Genomic DNA, 22,725 nt, shown 5'->3' on the forward strand with positions numbered 1-22,725 from the left:
TCAATTTGTAGATTAGCTCCAATACCATAAGAAGCGAATGGCTGCAAGGTGTAACACTGCTGCTAAAAGAGCTTCAGGGAGTAAGATCTGGAATTCCAGCTCAGTTGTTCTGCCTTTGCAGCAAACTTCCACGCGTGGATAGGAGACAGGCATTTAAACATATGGAAGTATCTACAAAAGTAGTGACAAAATTGGTAAAGGTGTCAAAAACTAGTGGACACAGAATGGCTGAAGGAACAAATGTGACATGAAGAAAAACATTTAAATGTTGTAAGTGCTTAATGTCTTGTGTGTTCTGCAGCTGAGGAAGATTCAATAATGGAATCCTATGGGTAGCTAGATTAGTAAATGAAGGTAAAGTATTTTCAGACCAAGGAGAGTGTTGTGTATTTAATATTTAAGTAATATGTGAGTAATTTTGTATACTTATCGGTTGATTAAGCATTCTTTTTTTGTTGAAGTAATTGATTATGAGTTATATGTATGAATACAGAAATTGCATATGTCATCACAGTACCACATGGTGTGTGCGTGCCTTGCTTAAAGTAAACACAAGGTTGGACCTGCATTGTCAGATTCCCTTATCTTCCTTTGAATTAGTTTAATGTTTTGAAGTTACAAAACAAAACAGTAGTTTGGAATACCGTCAGAAGAGGAATTTCTCTTGCACAGATCTAGAATAGAATCAACAGGCTGAATGGCCTCCTTTCATTCTGTGACAATCCTCCATGACCCAGATCAACACGTTGACATCGTGTGGAAGCTTGTGTGCTTCAAGAGCTCCATCAGGTGATACCAACTCAGGGCTGCCCACGTTGCAAGATTGATCCCAACCCCAGCCCCCAAATGGACAGACTCACGTTCCCGCCACCCCCCCACTTCCCGGGCTACACCATACAAAGCAACACAAACTTTGTGACAATTTTGTGATAAAGTTGCGCTTATTTTTCAATCACCAAGGAGTAACTAACTGAAGTATATATTACTCCCTTTCGCACATTACAGTGAGTTCTAGGCACTTCTAAAAATGAATTCTTAACGTGACAAAGCTGAACCAGGTATCCACATTCGTGTTAAAGAGCAGGTATAATATACAACAGCACGCAGCAAACACCCCAAGGGCAAAAGATCAGCTCAACGTTCTGTCGCGTGAAGTCTGAGTAATAGTGGACAAGTAAGCAGCTAATGGAATGAAGAGGCTGCAGAATATCCCACTCAGCATTCTGGCTGACACTGATCTTGAACACGGCACTGTCACGCTGTAGGAATATGAAGGCAGCAGACAAATAGACAAACCAAAAAGTCCTGAATGTCTGGAAGTTCTGTCACATAAGCTAGTCTTCCGCCAATTCAAAATACTCAAACAAATGAATGGAGGGGAATACTGTATACAGCAAAGTCTATAAGGCAGGGGTTCCCAACCTGGGGTCCACGGGCCCCTTGGTTAATGGTAGGGGTACATGGCATAAAAAAAATTGGGAACCCCTGCTATAAAGCAAACAATTATTCTGGTTGTATTGCTGAGGAAATTGTTTATATCTGAGTCATACACGTGTAGGCAATGGCCATAAACACAAAAGTCTAATCGCTTACCCTTAATACTCACAGATAGCACCTGGGTATGGAGGTGCCAATGCACGGGATCAGTGGACTCATTCAGCTCATCATGGACACTAGACTCCCTACCACCTTCAAAAGGTGATGCCTCAATAAAGGCAATACCCATCATTTGGGACCCTCACCATCCAGGCCATGTCCTCTTCCCATTACCATACACTCAACATTGTAGAAACTGTTTCTTCCCCTCCACCATCAGACTTCTGAACGGACCATGCACCAATGAAGACAACCCCAATTTTTTTGACAAACAAGAGAAAATCTGCAGATGCTGGAAATTGGAGCAACACACACAAAATGCTGGAGGAACTCAAGCAAGGCCAGGCAACATCTATCGAAAATTGTCCTTCTGAAGGGTTTCGGCCTGAAACGACAACTGTATTATTTTTCCATTGATGCTGCCCGGCCTGCTGAGTTCCTCCAGCATTTTGTGTGTGTTACTTAACTTTTTGGTCTCTTTTTGCATTACAGTATATTTCCTTCTGTAACGTATAGTAATTTCTAAATGTACTGCATCGTACTACTGCTGCAAAACAACATATCTGTCGACACATGTCAGTGACGATTAAGCTAGTTCTGAGTTTGAGTCCCTCCCCACTGACCAGAAACTGATGAAGACTAGCCAGACATGCTTCAGAAGTATTCAGAGGCTGGGAATTCTGTGGTGTCTAAACAACCTCCAGGCTGTTGAAAGTCACATCATCAACAAGCAAAGAATGTGTGAATATTCCCCATTTGTCTCGACAAGTGCAGATTCAACAATACGAGGACACCTGATGCCATCACAGGTCAGAAATCAAACCTATGACTCATCTCCCATCCCTACCTTGGGCTAAATGGCCTAATTCTGCTCCAACACCTTGTGATCTTATACTGGGTATATTTACAGCGGAGGTTGATAGGTTCTTGATTAGTCAGTGTGTGAAAGGAAAGGTTATGGGGAATATAAATAAGGCAGGAGAGGGCTGTGTAGGAGGGAAGGGTTAGATTGATCTCAAAGATAGTAAAAAGATTGGCAGAATGTTGCTGGCCGAAGGGCCTGTACTGTTCTGTAATGTTCGACATTTTGTCTCTTAGCTTTGTGAACTCTAGCATTAAGGACAAGGGCAGTAAGAAAAATGTCATCCACAAATTTAAAAAAAAACTTCCTGAGCTTATACATGAATCTCTGAAAGTTAACATACAGATATGATAAACAATTAGGAAAGCAAATATATTGTTGACCTTTGCAATTGAGTAGAAGAGTGAAGATGTCCTGGTGAGGACTCTTATAAGAGAGCATCTGGAACATCAAGGGACTTGTTTGGTTTCCCGGTCTAAGGAAGGATATATTTGTGATACAGGAGTACAACCAAAGTTTAGCAGATTAATTCCCCAAGAGAAGAAACCGAGGTGTGCTCATAGAAATGTATAAATTTCTTTAAAAAATTGACAAGGTAAATGCAAACTGTTTTGCTATTATAAATGGAAACTGGGGGACTGATTTTAAACATGTACACCTAGCAGGTACTAGATAAACAGCTAGTTAAATGGCAGGAGGATACCATGCTTATTCAACCATTTTAAATAATCACACAACCTGTAACCACCTGAGGACTTGGTGTCTCAAATTATAAATATTAATGTCTAATAATAACCAAATAAGGTCAATGTGGACTTCAGAAAGGTTAAGATGAGGAAACACACATCAGTCCTCATAGAAGGACCAGAAGTGGAAACCATGAGCAACCTCAACAATTCGTGGGTGTCAATATCTCTGAGGATCTAATCTGGACGCAATATTTCAATGCAACAATGAAGAAGGCATGACTTCCTATTTCATTAGGAAGTTGAGGAGATTTGGTATGCCACCTAAAATACTTGTAAATTCCTACAGATGTAACGTGGAGAGCGTTCTAACTGGCTACATCATCATCTGATATGGGGGCGGGGGTGGTGGTGGGCTACTGCATAGGATCGAAGTAAACTGCAGATATTTGTCATCTTACTCAGCTTCATCACAGGCAATAGCCTGTACAGTATCTAGGACATCTTAAAGAGCCATGTCTCAAAAAGACAGCATCCATCATTAAGGACCCCCGTCATCAGGACGTATTATGTATCACATTGTGCTGTCACCACAAAGTTAACAAATTTAGCGACATATGCCAGTGATATTAAACCTGATTCTGATAATCAAACCAATGATGACCAATGCCAGAGCTGCAAGCTAAAGCTAACAGCAAGAGAAAGTTCAGATAACAATTGTAGCATTTAATTGTCAGCAAATAATGGATACACAAGGAAACTTGCACTTCCTCTGCCTCTTAACTTTTGCCTCTGCGATAAGCAAATCATTTATCTCAGGCTCCTCTTATCTATGCTTCTGATGATTATCTTTTGATAGGGATTATTTCCCTTCTTGATCTGTAGTAGTTCCCCATTGATCAAAACTCTGCACCTTCCAGTTGATTAGCCCTTCACTCCCACCATGTTGTGAGAATCTAAACATTGTCCATCTGCTGCCATAGACATCGGGCACACTTCCCAGAGAACGTAGTCAATAGTCAGACCTGTATTCCAAGGCTGATGACAGATTTAACATCAAACCTGAATATCTATGAAGAAATTCATTAAGAAATAAATGCTTTTACTGAACACTATGGCCATTTGGCTTGTATGGGAATTGTTGAAAATACAAGCACTTACCTTATATGCTTTAATTATCAACTGAAGGATATTTCTAGAATCATTTGCGAGAGTTTCCACTGTAGCACCGGGTATAAGTTTGGCATAATTCTACAAGGAAACAATAAGAATGTGAGTTTATTTTTAAAATATTAGTGTGCATTGGTAAGATACATTGTTGCGTAATAAGACTTTATTTTCAAAAATAGCTAGAAATCTACAAATAAAAGTAATCATTATGACAAAATCCCAGACATCATTGGGGAAAGAATTCTCTGTGAGATTGATGAGTTCTTTGACATTTCCTTTGGTTTGAAATGTGTTACTGTCTTGCAGGTGTTTTCCATCTGTTCATATTAATTAGGATTTAATGTTGTTATTAAACTTATGTATTGTTGCATCATCTCCCAAACTGCATTAATACAATTGGAGAAGCCGAATCCTGTCACCCTTAAAATGGTTAGTAGCTTTTAAATGCTTTGAAATCACCAGGAAGAAGCAGTTAATGCTCGCTTCTTGGTGTTGCCATCAGGAAGAAGGTACAGGAGCTTCAGGACTCACACCACTAGGTTCTTGGACAGTCATTACTCCTCAACCATCAGGGTCTTGAACCAGAAGGGATAACTTCACTCAACTGCACTTGCCCCATCATTGAAATGTTCCCACAAACTATGGATACACTTTCAAGGACGTGTCATCTCACATTCTCGATATTTGTTGCTATTTCATTCTTCCTGTATTTGCCAGTTTGGAGTCTTCTACACCCTAGTTAGGCAGTCTTTATTGATTCTGTTATGGTTATTATTCTATAGATTTATTGAGTATGTGTGACGAGAGTTCTTGATGAGAATGGTTTGGACCCAAATGCTGGAGTGTCCAAGACTGGGATTGAGACACGGCTTCAACCCAGATCGAGAAACTGAGCACAAAACAAACACCAGACGAAATCATGAGTAGGCTTACAATTGAGCACCTCACCTCAGTTCAGGTGCTCCTTAAGTGCTCAGTCCTTGGTACCCAAAACATGATTGCCAATTAGCAGGACTGTCCTGAATCTTTAAAGGGGCCACGCCAGCTATCCATACTCCGGGGAGTTAGAGCACCTAAACCGCGGAAACTGGTGCGGATGGGTGTGTGTCATAGCAGTATGCCCACAAGAAAATAATCTCAGGGCTGTATATGGTGACATATGCACCTTGAAAATAAATTTACTTTGAACTTTGAATTTTAATCTTCCACTATTAATTCAAGTTCAGGTGCAGTACAATGTTAGTCAAACAACATTTAAATTAATTCAACAGACAGAAAACCGCTAAGTGTGAAAAGCTAACTATCAAGTCTGCATAATAAAACTCCAGTAAAACATTGCTTAAAAACTCCCTATGTTTTCTCTGATTGTTAAGGAGACAAAATACAGTACTGTGCAAATCTTCAGCACATATATATAGCTAAGGTGCCTAAGACTTTTGCACAGTACCTCATTTACCAACGTGACGCAGAGAGTGAGCTTGCTAAGGATGTTGGGAATGGCGAAGGCTGAGTGCCGTGGGAGGGGTGTGGGACAGGTGGCAGTGAAGGAATGCCAGGGGCAAGGGATTTGCATGGGTGTAGACACACCCAGCCCTGAGACACCAGGCCAGGTCACCTAATTCCAAACAACTGGTTCATTGATCATTACAGAATGTCTCTTTCATGTCTCTGCTTCCTCCCCTCTCCCTTTTCCCAACCATGATTCCCTCTCCCTGCCCCCTTCCCACTCTCAGTCCACAATAGACACCCATATCAGAATCAGGTTTATCATCACTCACATGTGTCATATGCGGCAGCAGTACAGTGGAATACATAACATCACTACAGTTCTATGCAGAAGTCTCAGGCACCCTAGCTATTTGTACAGAACTGTACCTAATGGGAACACATTTACAAAGTTAAACTACTTATTGCTTCTCCAATGAAAACAATGGAATTACAGCATGGAGAAATTAATCTCATTTGAACAATTGTGAGAATATAACTTTTAACACATCTATGTGCATTATTATGCAGCTGATGTTTATAGCACAGTTGTGGGGAAATGACTGGTTAGTTTTATATAAGCAATGTGAATAGTGAAGCATTATAAAGCACTGGAATGGGACGAGTATCATATAACCATATAACCATATAACAATCACAGCACGGAAACAGGCCATTCCGGCCCTCCTAGTCCGTGCCGAACTCTTAATCTCACCTAGTCCCACCTACCCGCACTCAGCCCATAACCCTCCACTCCTTTCCTATCCATATACCTATCCAATTTTACCTTAAATGACACAACTGAACTGGCCTCTACTACTTCTACAGGAAGCTCATTCCACACAGCTATCACTCTCTGAGTAAAGAAATACCCCCTCGTGTTTCCCTTAAACTTTTGCCCCCTAACTCTCAAATCATGTCCTCTCGTTTGAATCTCCCCTACTCTCAATGGAAACAGCCTATTCACGTCAACTCTATCTATCCCTCTCAACATTTTAAATACCTCGATCAAATCCCCCCTCAACCTTCTACGCTCCAATGAATAGAGACCTAACTTGTTCAACCTTTCTCTGTAACTTAAGTGCTGAAACCCAGGTAACATCCTAGTAAATCGTCTCTGCACTCTCTCTAATTTATTGATATCTTTCCCATAATTCGGTGACCAGAACTGTACACAATATTCCAAATTTGGCCTTACCAATGCCTTGTACAATTTTAACATTACATCCCAACTTCTGTACTCAATGCTCTGATTTATAAAGGCCAGCGTTCCAAAAGCCTTCTTCACCACCCTATCTACATGAGACTCCACCTTCAGGGAACTATGCACTGTTATTCCTAGATCTCTCTGTTCCACTGCATTCCTCAATGCCCTACCATTTACCCTGTATGTTCTATTTGGATTATTCCTGCCAAAATGTAGAACCTCACACTTCTCAGCATTAAACTCCATCTGCCAACGTTCAGCCCATTCTTCTAACCGGCATAAATCTCCCTGCAAGCTTTGAAAACCCACCTCATTATCCACAACACCTCCTACCTTAGTATCATCAGCATACTTACTAATCCAATTTACCACCCCATCATCCAGATCATTTATGTATATTACAAACAACATTGGGCCCAAAACAGATCCCTGAGGCACCCCGCTAGTCACCGGCCTCCATCCCGATAAACAATTATCCACCACTACTCTCTGGCATCTCCCATCTAGCCACTGTTGAATCCATTTTATTACTCCAGCATTAATACCTAACGACTGAACCTTCTTAACTAACCTTCCATGTGGAACTTTGTCAAAGGCCTTGCTGAAGTCCATATAGACTACATCCACTGCCTTACCCTCGTCAACATTCCTCGTAACTACTTCAAAAAATTCAATAAGGTTTGTCAAACATGACCTTCCACGCACAAATCCATGCTGGCTACTCCTAATCAGATCCTGTCTATCCAGATAATTATAAATACTATCTCTAAGAATACTTTCCATTAATTTACCCACCACTGATGTCAAACTGACAGGTCTATAATTGCCAGGCTTACTTCTAGAACCCTTTTTAAACAATGGAACCACATGAGCAATACGCCAATCCTCCGGCACAATCCCTGTTTCTAATGACATCTGAAAGATCTCCGTCAGAGCTCCTGCTATCTCTACACAAACTTCCCTCAAGGTCCTGGGGAATATCCGGTCAGGACCCGGAGATTTATCCACTTTTAAATTTCTTAAAAGCGCCAGTACTTCCACCTCTTTAATTGTCATAGGTTCCATAACTTCCTTACTTGTTTCCCACACCTTACACCATTCAATATCCTTCTCCTTAGTGAATACCGAAGAGAAGAAATCGTTCAAAATCTCTCCCATCTCCCTCGGCTCCACACATAGCTGACCACCCTGATTCTCTAAGGGACCAATTTTATCCCTCACTATCCTCTTGCTTTTAATATAACTGTAGAAGCCTTTCGGATTTACTTCCACCTTATTTGCCAAACCAAACTCGTAACTTCTTTTAGCTTTTCTAATCTCTTTCTTAAGTTTCCTTTTACATTCTTTATATTCCTCGAGCAATTCCTTTACTCCATGCTGCCTATATCTATTGTAGACATCCCTCTTTTTTCGAACCAAGTTTCTAATATCCCTTGAAAACCATGGCGCTTTCAAACCTTTAACCTTTCCTTTCAACCGAACAGGAACATAAAGATTCTGTACCCTCATAATTTCACCCTTAAATGAAAGATTTAATTACCAACTGCAGCAATGGCCCGGACTGTGGTGATGGTTAGACAGCAGTTCTGTACAAAACGACTGATTAGACTCGAGCCACAAGCCACATTTCCATACATTCCAGACTACTGTGACTACATGCTGGAATGCAGAGGTCAGAGGTCAGAGGTCAGATGCAGGCACATCTGATCTCTCACTCTGCTTCTGGCCTCGCCAGTGCCCAGTGTACTCACATAACATAGCAATGAGGAGCCAGATACACTTCATATTTAGCCTAAGTTTTACGTCAACAAATAGCACAGTCCTGTACACTTCAACGGGGCACTAAACTTCCTTTAAAAAAAAAGCAATTGAAGGTAAATAGATGACTTTTATCAAATTTTATTTTAATTAAGTGTAATGTTTCAATAAACTTGTGTCTGTTTTCAAGCTTTATGCAACACCCACAAAACGCAGGAGGAACTCAGCAGGCCAGACAGCATCCATGGAAAAGAGTAAACAGTCAATGTTTCAGGTCGAGACCCTTCATCAGGACTGAAGTGTCCACATGGACGGTCTCGGCCTGAAACATCAAGTGTTTATTCCTTTCCATAGATGCTGCCCGGCCTGCTGAGTTCCTCTGCATGTTCTAAGTGTTGCTTTGGATTTCCAACATCTGCAGATTTTCTTGTGTTTGTTTCAAGTTTCATAATGTTTTTAATAAATAACTTAAAAAGATTTAAATCTTCACTGTTTCCAAATAACTTTGGCCATCAGAGACTCGTGAAAAGTCTGAAAAAGCTTTCTGACAGCTTGAGCAATCTGAAGGCCACACAAAATACGTAATTTTCATGGTGACAAGTTTGTCACAGATTTCCGAGAACAAAGAATGAACTTAGAAACTAGTGTGCAAACCCTCAGTCCAAAAGGGATTTTTCCAGAGAGAAGGAGTCATTCACATGGATTTGTTCCCCATACTTCAACGATAAAGAAAACATTTTTCCATCAGCTTTTGTTTCATCTAAATAATTCATCTTGTTGTTTTACCTTCACATTATTAGTCTCAACAAATTCAGCTATTTATTTTTGAAGAATAAAAAAACTAAATTTGATTCTAATTAAAATGCCTCACCAATATTGTGCAATAAATCAAAGGCATACATAACTCTAGTTAGCAATAACACCTTAAACCAGGGGTTTCTAACACCTTTTATGCCATGGACCCTTACCATTAACCGAGGGGCCCGTGGACCTCAGGTCAGGAACCAACCCCTGCCTAATAAAGAATAAGATTTCACATTTGAATTTTTCTGATCTTATGAGTCAAATGCACTGTCTAACTGCAGAAACACTCTTTGGAGTGGTTGCTACTGGATTAACTGATTCCAGTGGAGTATAAAACAAAGAATATTCTTATAGCTGGACGACAGCACTTCACCTTAAGAAATTGTTTTACAGAACAGGCAGAAGTCATGTTCATGATTTTACTAACATTGCTTTAAGAACATGAAGCCATAACAAGGAAAGTTTTCTCGAGTGTGGAACAATATTTCCTAGGCACAATGGATGTTGAAAATATAGATCAGTCTCCTTACAGACGGATGCTCCATCCACTAAATTTTCACAGCATCCAGACAACTCAGCCTGTTTGGGTGCAGATCGTGGAAAATGTACCTTAACATTTATAAAGTCTATGTTACAAATTTATTTTTCTAAATTAATTAGTGAGATTGAAATGCCCCATTGTAAACCATGATGAAATGCCCAGCCACAAATATTTTTTTTGTAATATGGGATAATGTGGGAACATACAAGTCTTCCAACTTCCACAAGATAAAATTTATGCTAATTATATAAAAAGTATTGGTGAACTCAAAGGGGACTACAATCCACAGCTTGGCATCACTGGGCAGGGGGCTGTAATAGAGAGAAGCACAGAAATGCAATTTTTATAAGAGGTTCCACTGTGGGCTCAGAGAGTATTTCTGTAAAATTATTAACATCAGTCCTGGGTGATGTGTAAAGAAGAGGAATAACGTAAGAGTGTCACGCAGACACTGGAAAAGGGATGTAGCTCCATCTCGGACAGCAGCAGACAAGGAATTCCTTTCAAGAATCCACAGATAGGCTTAGAGTAGATGCACAGCTCTTCCCACACCTAACAAAGAGGCTGGTTTCTTAAAGAACCTTTTGATAGAGTAAAATTCAGATAACACAAAGTACACTAAATGCTCAGCTTTCATGAGGCATTCTGGCAGCTGTGAATGGTGAGAAAAGAAGTCAAAAGCGAGTCAATCTCTTCCCAAGGAGCAAGTAAGTGAAAAGCAAGCTGTGTTGAATTTGACAAGTTGAAACTTGCAAGTCATTCATTAATGGCAAACGTTTTTAGATGGAAAATTTGAGGTGTTCAAGAGAGATTTTAATTCCAGTCAGAAGCCAGTAAATGCTACTGCTTTGACCTGTGTTTGAAAGGCAACCTCTGGCTTGCTGTCAAGAAGAAAACATTTGTTAGGCGATAAACGAAATAAAGCCCTTTACTATCACAGAGACTCATTCAGAAAATGTTCTCTAACTGCCAGAGAGCAGTATGGTATGCCTATGCTTAATGTGTGATGAATCAGTCTAGTGTGCTACCACAACAAATAACTGCAAGGGAATGGAAGAAGTTGCAATAATAGGCTTCATTATTGCATGTCTATAGTACTGAGAACTCAGCACTTTACATTCACAGACACAAAATACTCAGACAGGTTAAGACTGGCATGCTCTTGACCCAACCAGGAAGGAACCATTTCTGAATATAGCAGCAATCACGGAACTTGCACTCAACGCCAGTAAGTCCAAAGAACTAATTGTGGACTTCAGAAAGGGTAAGACGAGGGAACACAGAACAGTCCTCATAGAGGGATCAGAAGTGGAAAGAATGAGCAATTTCAAATTCATGGGTATCAATATCTCTGAGGACCTAACCTGGACCCCAACACATCGATGCAACTATAAAGAAGACAGCCACTTTTTTCATTTGGAGTTTGAGGAGATTTGGCTTATCACCAAAAACACTCAAAAACTTCTACAGATGTACCATGGGGAGCACTCTAACTATCTGCATCACCGTCTGGTATTTGGGGGGGGGGGGGGGGGGGGCTACTGCACAGGATCAAAGTAAGATGCAGAGAGTTGTAAACTTAGTGAGCTTCATCATGGGCACCAGCCTCTGTATTATCCAAGTCATCTTCAAGGAGCAATGTGACAAAAAGACAGTGTCCATCATTAAGGACCCCCACAACCAGGACATGCCCTCTTCTCATTGCTACCATTGGGAAGGAGGTGCAGAAGCCTGAAGGCACACGCTCAATGATTCAGGAACAGCTTCTTCCCCTCTGCCACCCGATTTCTGAATGGACATTGAACTCATGAACACTAACTCATTACTTTTTTAAAATTTCTTTTGTTCACACTACTTATTTAATTTAACTATTTAATATATATATTCATATTGTAATTCAGTGTTTCTTTTCTCTATTTTTATGTATTGCATAGTACTGCTACTGCAAAGTTAACAAATTTCACAACATATGCCAGCGATATTAAACCTGATTCTGATGGTGTTGAAGTGGTTTCAGATACAATGGAGAAGAGAATTACCTTGTATATACTCAACTGCTCTTGCGTCACAGCAAATATTAACAGGATATCATTTTCAAGAAGCTTTTCTATTAGCTGTCCAAGTGTAGGATATTCCTACGAAGAAAAAGAAAGGCAGAATGAAATTATTTTATAGTTCAGTTGAGCAATATTTAGGTGCAACATGGGAAGACCTGCTGTTCCATTCACTCGTTCTGCATAGTTGTACGGTTGACGGAGACAGAACACACTGAAAAAAAAACGCTGGGAAGATTCAGAGGGTCAAATTAGTTGAATAATTCCAGCACACACATTTATTTTGCTTTTAAGTTGGCACATTAAGGTGAAAATTAAATTCATAAAATGCCAGAAAATTAGGAAAATATAAACGGAGGTTTCTCTCCAGCACCTTTATCTTTGTCCCTGAAATAGCTACAATTCTCTCTTCAAGCAATATATTAAAGAATCAGCATTCCCCAAATAAGGTCCAGTATTTCCCAAGAAAATAGTTAACTTTCACCACCAAATTCTACCCTGTGTAACGTGCAAGTATAACCTCTAGTTCTCCATAATTTATAGAGTAGAAATAATGCACAAGGAGTTAAATTACTTCCCTTCCCTTTATTAAACTACACTGACATCACTCTCTACTTAACCAATAAATTTTAAGCAACACACACAAAATGCTGGAGGAACTCAGCAAGTCAGGCAGCATCTATGGAAATGAATAGATAGTCGATGTTTCAGGCCAAGACTATTCTTCAGAACTGAGAAGGAAAGGGGGAGGATGCCAGAATAAAAAGGTGGGGGAGGGGAAGGAAGCTAGCAGGAAGGTGATAGGTGAAGCCAGGTGGGTGGGAAAGGTCAAGAAGAAGAAACCTGATAGGACAGGAGAGTGGACCATAGGGGAACGAGAAGGAGACGGAAACCCAGGGGAAGTAATAGGCAGGGGAGAAGAGGTAAAAGGTTACAGTTGGGAATAGAGAAGGCTGGGGGTGGGGGGAGGGGGATTTGTTTACTGGAAGGAGAAATCGATATTCATGCCATCAGGTTGCAGGCCACCCAGATAGAATATAAAGCGTTGTTCCTCCATCCTGAGGGTGGTCTCATCTTGGCACAAGCTGGGGCCGTGGACTGACAGGTAGGAACGGGAAACAGATTCGGAATTAAAATGTTCGGCAACCGGGAAGTCCCGCTTGTGGCCGATGGTGCAGCGGTGTTCGATGAAGCAGTCCCCCCAATTTATAACGGGTCTTACCAGTGCAGGGGAGGCCTTATCAGGAGCACCAGGCACAATTTTAAATTTTAAACTGGGAATTAATTTTCTGACCTTCGTTTAAATGCACAAGGGCACCTCCAAATGGCCTGATGTTTCTACCTTGATCGCTGTGCATCATCACAACTACAAAATACACTTATGCTTTTTCCAAGAATAGTGCCAACATCCGCACAGATGAGTTCAATGTGTCCAAACAAAGTGAAATAGTGTATGACAAACAGTAAGACATGAAGTAGTTCTTTTATGCTAATGCTTCTTTTGAGGTAATCTTTCTTTCACAAACCTGCTTGATAACACGTTTCTTCACTAAAAGCTCTTTTATGAAAGAGCATTTCCTTGACATTATTTTCCTCAGTCTGTTCTCTTAACAATATATTAATTTAGTAAACATAAAAGGATGTAAATATTTGGGGATGGACTGGTATGGGAAGAAGTTCCATTTCAGTGGCCTCTGGCACGAGTACTGATCCTTGTATGATGTGGGTGACCATGATTGTTCTTGCCAAATTTTTCTACAGAAGTGGTTTGCCACTGCTTTCTTCTGAACAGTGTCTTTACAACAGGTGACCCCAGCCATTATCAATATTCTTCAGAGATTGTCTGCCTGGCGTCAGTGGTTGCATAACCAGGGCTTGTGTTATGCGCCAGCTGCTCGTACGACCGTCCACCACCTGCTCCCGTGGTTTCATGTGACACCGATCAATGGACTAAGCAGGTGCTACACCTTGCCCAAGGGTGACCTGCTGGCTGGTGGAAAAGAGGAGTGCCTTACACCTCCTGTGGAAGGGACGCATATGCCACCCAGACACTAGTACTAGGAGAGGTACAAGTCACGTCAAGTCACTTCTTATTGTCATTTCGACCATAACTGCTGGTACAGTACACAGTAGAAACGAGGCAACGTTTTTCAGGACCATGGTGCTACATGAAACAATACAAAAACTACACTGAACTACGTAAAACAACACAGAAACTACACTGGACTACAGACCTACCCAGGACTTCATAAAGTGCACAAAACAGTGCAGGCATTACAATAAATAATAAACAAGACAATAGGCACAGTAGAGGGCAGTAAGTTGGTGTCAGTCCAGACTCTGGGTATTGAGGAGTCTGATAGCTTGGGGGAAGAAACTGTTACATAGTCTGGTCATGAGAGCCCAAATGCTTCAGAGCCTTTTCCCAGATGGTAGGAGGGAGAAGAGTTTGTATGAGGGGTGCATGGGGTCCTTCATAATGCTGTTTGTTTTGCGGATGCAGCGTGTGGTGTAAATGTCTGTAATGGCGGGGAGACCCCAATGAACTTCTCAGCTGACCTCACTATCCGCTGCAGGGTCTTGCGATCTGAGATGGTGCAGTTTCCGAACCAGGCAGTGATGCAGCTGCTCAGGATGCTCTCATTACAACCCCTGTAGAATGTGATGAGGATGGGGGGTGGGAGATGGACCTAACCATACATTAGGCACGTCTCAAACTGAACCAGCTGTGATCAACGTTGAAGCAGGAAAGATAAATTGGAAGGGTTAAAGGATCTTAGACTTGAAATCACAGAACCCCGAGGTGAAAAGGTGATATAAATAAGAGCCCAAAAATACATGAAAAAGAAGTGAACAAAGTTGGAAACTGTGCTTTTGGAGCTGGAGGTAAAAAGAGGGTGGTGCACTGCGGAAGGGGTATGGGGCAGCTGACAGAGAACGGGTTGGGGATGGCATGGGTACAGACACACCTATCCCCGAGACACCAGACAAGTTCATTTGATTGCAAACAATTGGTTTATTGATCATTGCAAAATGTCTCTCTGATGCTTCTGGTTCCCTTCCCTCTCCCTCCCTGTTTTCCCAACCATGATTCCCTTCCCACTCTCCGTCCCCCGTGGAGACCGAAATCAGATTTAGGTTTATCATCACTCACGTATGTCATGAATGTTTTTGTTCTGCAGCAGTACAGTGCAATACATAAAATACTGTGCAAATGCCTTAGGCATCCTAGCTACATACATATGCGCCCAAGATATTTGCACAGTACTGTGTTTGTCATCAGAAGTGGCCATCGTTGGCAATGCTGTGATTTATTGTTCATTCCTAAATGACCGTAATCTGAGGAGTCAACTAAGAATCAAGTTCAGAATGGGCCAGGAAAGAACGGCAGATGGAGGTGAACAAATACAGTGTTTTTTCACTATAGTGGCTTTGGATGTTCTCAAGATTACTGAAACTGGCTTAATTCCTGATATATTTAATTACCCAAATTTAAATTCTCTCACTACAATGGTGGGAACATTCCTGAACTCTGAGTGCTGGACCTGGGACTTCCCCACTGAGCTATCCTACCCCCTAGAAGTAATTATCCAGAAGTGTTAAAAAGTAAATCATTGATAGAAAAGACCAGGTTTAAAAGTGTGCCCAACATACAAGGAAGAATATGAAAGGACTGCAGGTGCCACTTCAACTTGGGTGTGATGTCACTTTAGCTACTGCTCAGTAATGGCCATAAGGCTTGGAATTAATTATATAGCAAGCTGTAAGGTGGACAGGGAAGATTTATCTTTATTTAGAGATACAGCAGGGTATCAAGCCCATGCTGCCCAATTAACCAATGAGCCCATACGTCTCTGGAGCGTGGGAGGAAACACATGCAGTCACACGGAGAATGAACAAATCCCTTATAGACTGTGGTGGAACCTGGGTCACTGGCACTGTAATAAGGTTACCATCCCGCCCCATTTTAAGGATGATTACATTACAGTGGTAAGAGCAGATATAATGCAATTAAGAAATGGTAATGTGAGAATCATGTTTCAGTGGAAAGTTTAAAATCAGAGGCACTCAAGGAATCAGAGCTGGGGAGCCAGGGAGTCCCACTTCTGAAGAGTGCCGAGGTTATGAGATAAAATCGAGCAGGAGATGAGAAATGCAACAGAGGTTTTTGTTGCACACACGCCATGCAAGAACGATAACAAAGCAGTAAGCTGAAATATTTTTACTGAGTCGTGTTAGTAACGGTATATGCTGGGCATCTTACAATGTGGGAGCTATGAACCGGGCCTGCCGAGACTCGAAAGCCCACGCGAAAAGAGAGAGCCCTTCACACGTAGGAGGTCCAGTCGATGCATTGCGTGATCACACGGCTGTACGTGCGCCTGCCACATTCTTACGACTGATGTGACACGGTACAGTTAGCATGATCTGATGCACATCAGATCATGAACATTAGTTAGAATCCTGGATAATCGTAAGGTTAAGAAGGGTAGAGTGAACAAGCCAAGATATTCGGTACTCGATAACTTCATTTCATTTCAGTGAGGGAGATGGGATAGGTAAGCCTTGAGTTAAAAAGATACAGATGGGGTTTTCAGCAGCTAAGCTGAAGCAGGTGCAGAGGCAGGAAATGTTGAGATGGTGAAAATATGTGATCTCAGAAAAGGTGCAGATATGTGGTTAGATCATCAATGAGTCAGCTAGGATGCCAAGATTCCTAATTTGTTTCAACATCCACAGCACAACTGACTGAAAAATTGATGGTAATAAGAAGCCATTGCTTGTGAGTACAGTCCCACCCAGTTATATTACAGCAACATTTTCAGGAAAGTATTAACTCTCTGGTTGCTTAAGTTTGTCATAGCCAGGGGTGGTAATGGGGATAGGCTACTGCTGCCTATTAAATGCTCTCAATGGTGTGCGTCTCAAATGGCCTCTGACAACCAAGTCCAGCTCCTGGCCTTCATGTGTGGCTTAGCTACTAAGCCCGGCAGAATCGTTCCTACTGACGGAAGAAGGGGCAAAGGTGGGTTACTGGCACTTTAAAACCAGTCACGTTGGGTAGTTGGGGCTCATCAGCCGTGGTTGGTGATGCTGCCTGGCCTGCTGAGTTCCTCCAGCATTTTGTGTGTGTAGCCATGGTTGGCAGTTCATCTAGAAGGAAAACTCTATTCTCCAATCTCCACTGCCTTGTGGCTGTACCCACTGTTGGAGAGGGCTTTGGGAGAAGATCCTAAGGAAAGGTCTCGAGCTAGAGTCCTTAACACAGTCTTTTGTTGAGTTCATTGCTGACTGGCAACTTGTGTGATGCTGCAGGTACCAAACTGTATGGGTCAGTGCCGTTCCTTTGGATTCATCAGCTACGTGGAGAGGGGCAGCATGCTGTGTGGGCAACAGCTTGCTCTCCATACCGTACTGCCCTGGCTTGCGTATCATGTAGTCAACTGGGATGCAGCATCCATGGTCCACCCTGACCAACAGAAGGCCTCAAATTAGCTCGCTTCTCTAATTGTAAATCAAAAGTAAAAGCCATTTAATGTCTTTCCATTTCACAATATTTCTTCACACTTCCTGTGACAGAAGAGAAATGCATTGGGTCACAAGCAAATAGACCGGAACACTGTCACAAAAGACAAAATCAACAGTGCAAGATGACGCACCATAATTTCTGAATGAGTCAGTGTCTGCATTCACTGAAGATATCTGCAGGTTTGCTCTCAAAATAGAGTTGAAGCTGGATGTACCCACCTGACTTCACCTATCACCTTCTAGTTATCCTCCTTCCCTCCCCTCCACCTTTTATTCTGGTGCCTTCCCCCTTCCTTTCCAGTCCTGAAGAAGGGTCTCGACCCGATGCTTCAACTGTTTATTCATTTCCGTAGGTGCCGCCTGACCTGCTGAGTTCCTCCAGCATGTTGTGTGTGTTGCTTTGGATTTCCAGCATCTGTAGCATCACGTGTTTATGGAATATAACTAGTTAAACTTTCAATAATATTTGCTCATGTTGAAATTCAAATTATAAAAAGCTTTGACCTTAAAAATATTTAACCTTTCAGAATATTTCAGGAAGCTTGATTGCATGAATTCTGTAAAACCAAGTATTGAAAGCTGCCTTAGGAAACCATACATATTTTTAAAAGCAAGTGAAATGTCTAACACTTTTGTGTCAAACAGAAATTGTGAATTACTATGAGACTTATTCTGCTGAACTTTTTTTTTAAAAAAGCACACAAAATCAGACATTTATGGCACAGAAGAGGCCATTTGGCCCATTGTGTCAATGCTGGCCAAATGTTAGCTGTTTAGGCTCCCCTGACTTCCCAGTAACAGCACATCAGGTGATCCCCAGATACTTTGTGAATGTGATGAGTTTTCTGTCTAACCCGCATTTCATGCAGTGAATTCCTGATCTACACAATATTGTTGGGAATCTAGGCTCAATACTCCAAATCAGCAGGCCTTGTAATACCTTCACAGACTTCTTCCACACCTTCACCTTTACTGCCACAGTGAGGTGACCAGATCTGTACATGGAACAGTACTCCTTCCTGTCTGTAACTGCAACTTTCAACAATCACACTCTCTCTTTCCTGGAGACCTTGCCCTTCCATGCCACCAGTCAGCACCGCATGAAAACTTATTCGTCTTGTAGCCCTTCGGCATATTGTTCATTCCTCTTGCCTCTGCTAGTTACGGAAACACTATATGTTAATATAAAGCTTGCATGTTTTCCTTTATATTTTTGCCCAGCAACCTTCCCCTCACCCCCGATTTAACCCTAGCCTAATCACAGAACAACTTACCAATCAACTGATGGGGTACATCTTTGGATTGTGGGAGGAAACCGGAACACCGGGAGGAAAACACCACAGTCACAGGGAGAATGTACAAACTCCTTACAGGGCAGTGGTGGGAATTAAACCCGAGTTGCCTGTACAGTAAAGCGTTGTGCAACGACGCTATTGTGTTGCCTCAATTTTTCCACTGTGCTGCTGTTTTGAGATTCATAACGAAATCGGTTGATGACTGACAAGCTGAAAGACCATAAGATATAGAGGTTGTGGGCCTGAGTTCCCAACCTGGGCAGCAGCAGTATCTGAGTGGTCAGAAAGGCCTGGCAATCTGCTTCCATATCTTGTCAAGAAAACACTACAGACAACTACACTATCAATTGTGCAGTCCCTATGGACAACTAGACTATCCACAATGTGGTCCCTATGGACAACTAGACTATCCATAAGGTCGCCATGAGTTGATGGGGATTCAACAACAACAAGACATAGAGGCACAATGCGGCCTATCATGTCTGCTCTGCCATTTCTCAGGGCCGAGTGTGTCTTCACCTGTGCCAACCCTGGTTCCTGGCACTCCTTCTCTGCTACTTGTCCCATGTCCCTCCCATGGTGCTCCACCGTCGCCACTCCCAACATCTGTTGCTCCCGCCAGATTTCCCTCCAGGCTCGACAAGAAACTCAGAGACCTCGGCCTTCACCCTCCCTTGTGGGGCTGGATCCTGGACTTCCTGTCAGATCGCCAGCAGGTGGTAAGAGTGGGCTCCCTCACCTCTGCCCCTCAACACTGGAGCCCCCTGTACTAAGCCCCCTCCTTTACTCTCTGTATAGCCATGACTGGGTCACCACCCACAGCTCCAATCTGCTAATTAAATTTTCTGATGACACCACACTGATTGGCCTAATCTCAAATAATAATGAGGCAGCCTACAGAGAGGAAGTCATCACCCTGACACAGCGGTTTCAAGAAAACAACTTCTCCCTCAATGTCGCAAAAATGAAGGAGCTGGTTGTGGACTACAGGAGGAATGGCGACAGGCTCACCCTTATAGACATCAATGGATCTGGGGTTGAGAGGGAGAACAGCTTTAAGTTCCTCGACATCCACATCACCGAGGATCTCACGTGGTCTGTACACACCAGCTGTGTGGTGAAAAAGGCACAAAAGTGCCCCTTTCACCTCAGACAGTTGAAGAAGTTTGGTATGCCTCTGCCCCCCAAATTCAAAAAACTTTCTATAGGGGCACAATTGAGAGCATCCTGACCGGCTGCATCACTGCCTGGTATGGGAACTGTACTTCCCTCAATCGCAGGACTCTGCAGAGAGTGGTGTGGACAGTCCAGTGCATCTGTAGATGTGAACTTCCCACGATTCAGGACGTTTACAATGACAGGTGTGTAAAAAGGGGTCAAAGGATCATTGATGACCTGAGTACTATAACTGCACATTGAACAGAGATGGAACGTAAAGATTTTAATCCTCGTGTATATGAAGGATGTAAGTAATGAAGACAATCAATTCAATTTACAAACTCGCTCTCCACTCCAGGTGCTGAATATGTATATGTGCTGAAGACTTTTCCACAGTACTGTAAGCTTTCCAGCTTTTTGTTGATGGAGGTACTAGGACAGACTCTGTTTGATAAGACTGCTACACAATTGTCAGGTCACAGAAGAGAAACACGAATTGTTAAATGCTATGTGGGCATGGATTCTTGGATATTGGAAGGAATAAAGATGTTCCCAGGATTACCATTGGGCTTAAAGATAATGGACTGTAATTTGTCTTCCCAGTGAATAAACAAAGCCATTGTAAGTGAGCACTGAAGCAAGCTGCAATTAGAAATCTACTTCTCATTTAATTGCTCTGCTTAGTGTTAAATTCAGCCACACAGACCATATCGAGTCTGTTATTTGATCTACGCATGGCCTGTGGTTGAGAGCTGGATAGTTCCGGTGAATATTGTGGAGCAAGCTCAATAGCTACTTGATAGGATTACGAACAGCACTTTCCATCATTTTGCTGATGATTGAGGGGAAACTGATTGGTTATCAACAATGTATAAAATGACCCAGGTGCATCCCGTTCAGAAATGTATGTTAAAACTATTTGGCTAGATGGAGAGATGTTGCCCCGCCCACTCATGCGCAATGGCTTAACGACATTATGGCCTGCTTGGACCTCGAAAAAATTCATTATTCATTTCTTAATTCGGATCTAAAGTTCCATAAGGTCTGGGGACCTTTTATCGAGTACTTTCATAACCTTCCTCTTGACTAGGGTTTTTTTTTCTTTTTTTTTACTGCCCTAGCACTCTGATTTGCAGGCTGTTCCCACAAATGCATATGGACACACGTCAAGTGCTGCCAGAAGATCAAAGGTGCACTTCAGTCTGCCTGAAACATGTTGATCTGCCAACTCAACCACATGTCCACAAGGGTAGACTGCCTGAAACGTGTTGTTGTCTTGAAAGATCAACATGTCCATGAGGGAAGGCTGCTGCTCGCATAGCTCAGGCTGCAGGAGTACGTTCTGAGGGATGGTCTGTAGCTTAGTGCATCCAGCACAGGGGAAGAACTGTACCTATGCTCCTGTTCTCAATAGACCAATGAGGGGCTGAGCCCTGAGGCCTGTCAAATAAAATGTGTATTTTTCAATGAAGCCACGTGGATGGCAATGGTACTTTGTACGCAGGCAACACTATCAATGCAAAGCCATGTACTGCTTTTGTATGAATATAGTTCATGGTTGAAATAAAAATATTTAGTCATCACCTCCAATTGCAAACCCTACTCATGTTCATGACTCACCCCTTCATGGGTATTCCTGACCTCAAGTGCACAGCTGGGGTTCACCAGCTTACACCCTTGAGTAATGACTGTCGAACTATCAAGATTATTGAACAACTGGAGAGCAGATTATCGAAGTTTTGCTCTAAATGCTCCTTCAGTATGAATGGGTGCTTAATCTACCAATATATCTTCAGTTCTTACACTGTAATATACCATCAGCTCTTCCCCTGACCCCTGAGAAATACCAGGAATTGAACGCTGTAGCATTATAATTAACCTTTTACGCAATTATGGAATTTCATAAACTGGAAGATTCTGGTCTAAGCAAACCATTCTGAAATAAAACTAATCACATTCAAAGACTTCATTTATCGCAAATGTGCATCAATATTTCATATGCAACTCAAATTCTAGGAATAATGGTGCATAGTTCCCTGAAGGTGGAATCTCATGTGGATAGGGTGGTGAAGAAAGCTTTTGGTATGCTGGCCTTTATAAATCAGAGCATTGAGTATAGGAGTTGGGATGTAATGTTAAAATTGTACAAGGCATTGGTAAGGCCAAATTTGGAGTATTGTGTACAGTTCTGGTCACCGAATTATAGGAAAGATATCAACAAAATAGGGAGAGTACAGAGAAGATTTACTAGAATGTTACCTGGGTTTCAGCACCTAAGTTACAGAGAAAGGTTGAACAAGTTAGGTCTTTATTCTTTGGAGCATAGAAGGTTGAGGGGGGGACTTGATAGAGGTATTTAAAATAATGAGGGGGATAGATTGAGTTGACGTGGATAGGCTTTTTCCATTGAGAGTAGGGGAGATTCAAACAAGAGGACATGATTGGAGAGTTAAGGGGCAAAAGTTTAAGGGTAACACGAGGGGGAATTTCTTTACTCAGAGAGTGGTAGTTGTGTGGAATGAGCTTCCAGTAGAAGTAGAAGAGGCAGGTTCGGTATTGTCATTTAAAGTAAAATTGGAT

At 42.0% G+C, this 22,725-nt stretch overlaps 1 protein-coding gene across 1 annotated transcript in view; it reads right to left on the reverse strand.

Annotated features, from left to right (window-relative positions):
* itgb6 (integrin, beta 6) overlaps nt 1-22,725 on the reverse strand; it is a 64,444-nt gene that overhangs the window by 34,267 nt on the left and 7,452 nt on the right. The window contains exons 7-8 of the mRNA XM_073047393.1: nt 12,149-12,244; nt 4,306-4,395 (exon numbers count right to left, since the gene is read on the reverse strand). Of these exons, the coding sequence (XP_072903494.1) occupies nt 4,306-4,395; nt 12,149-12,244 (186 nt within the window). The remainder of the gene's footprint in view (nt 1-4,305; nt 4,396-12,148; nt 12,245-22,725) is intronic.

The sequence above is a fragment of the Hemitrygon akajei genome, chromosome 5 (genome assembly GCF_048418815.1).
Source record: "Hemitrygon akajei chromosome 5, sHemAka1.3, whole genome shotgun sequence".
In the NCBI taxonomy this organism is placed as follows: Eukaryota; Metazoa; Chordata; class Chondrichthyes; order Myliobatiformes; family Dasyatidae; genus Hemitrygon; species Hemitrygon akajei.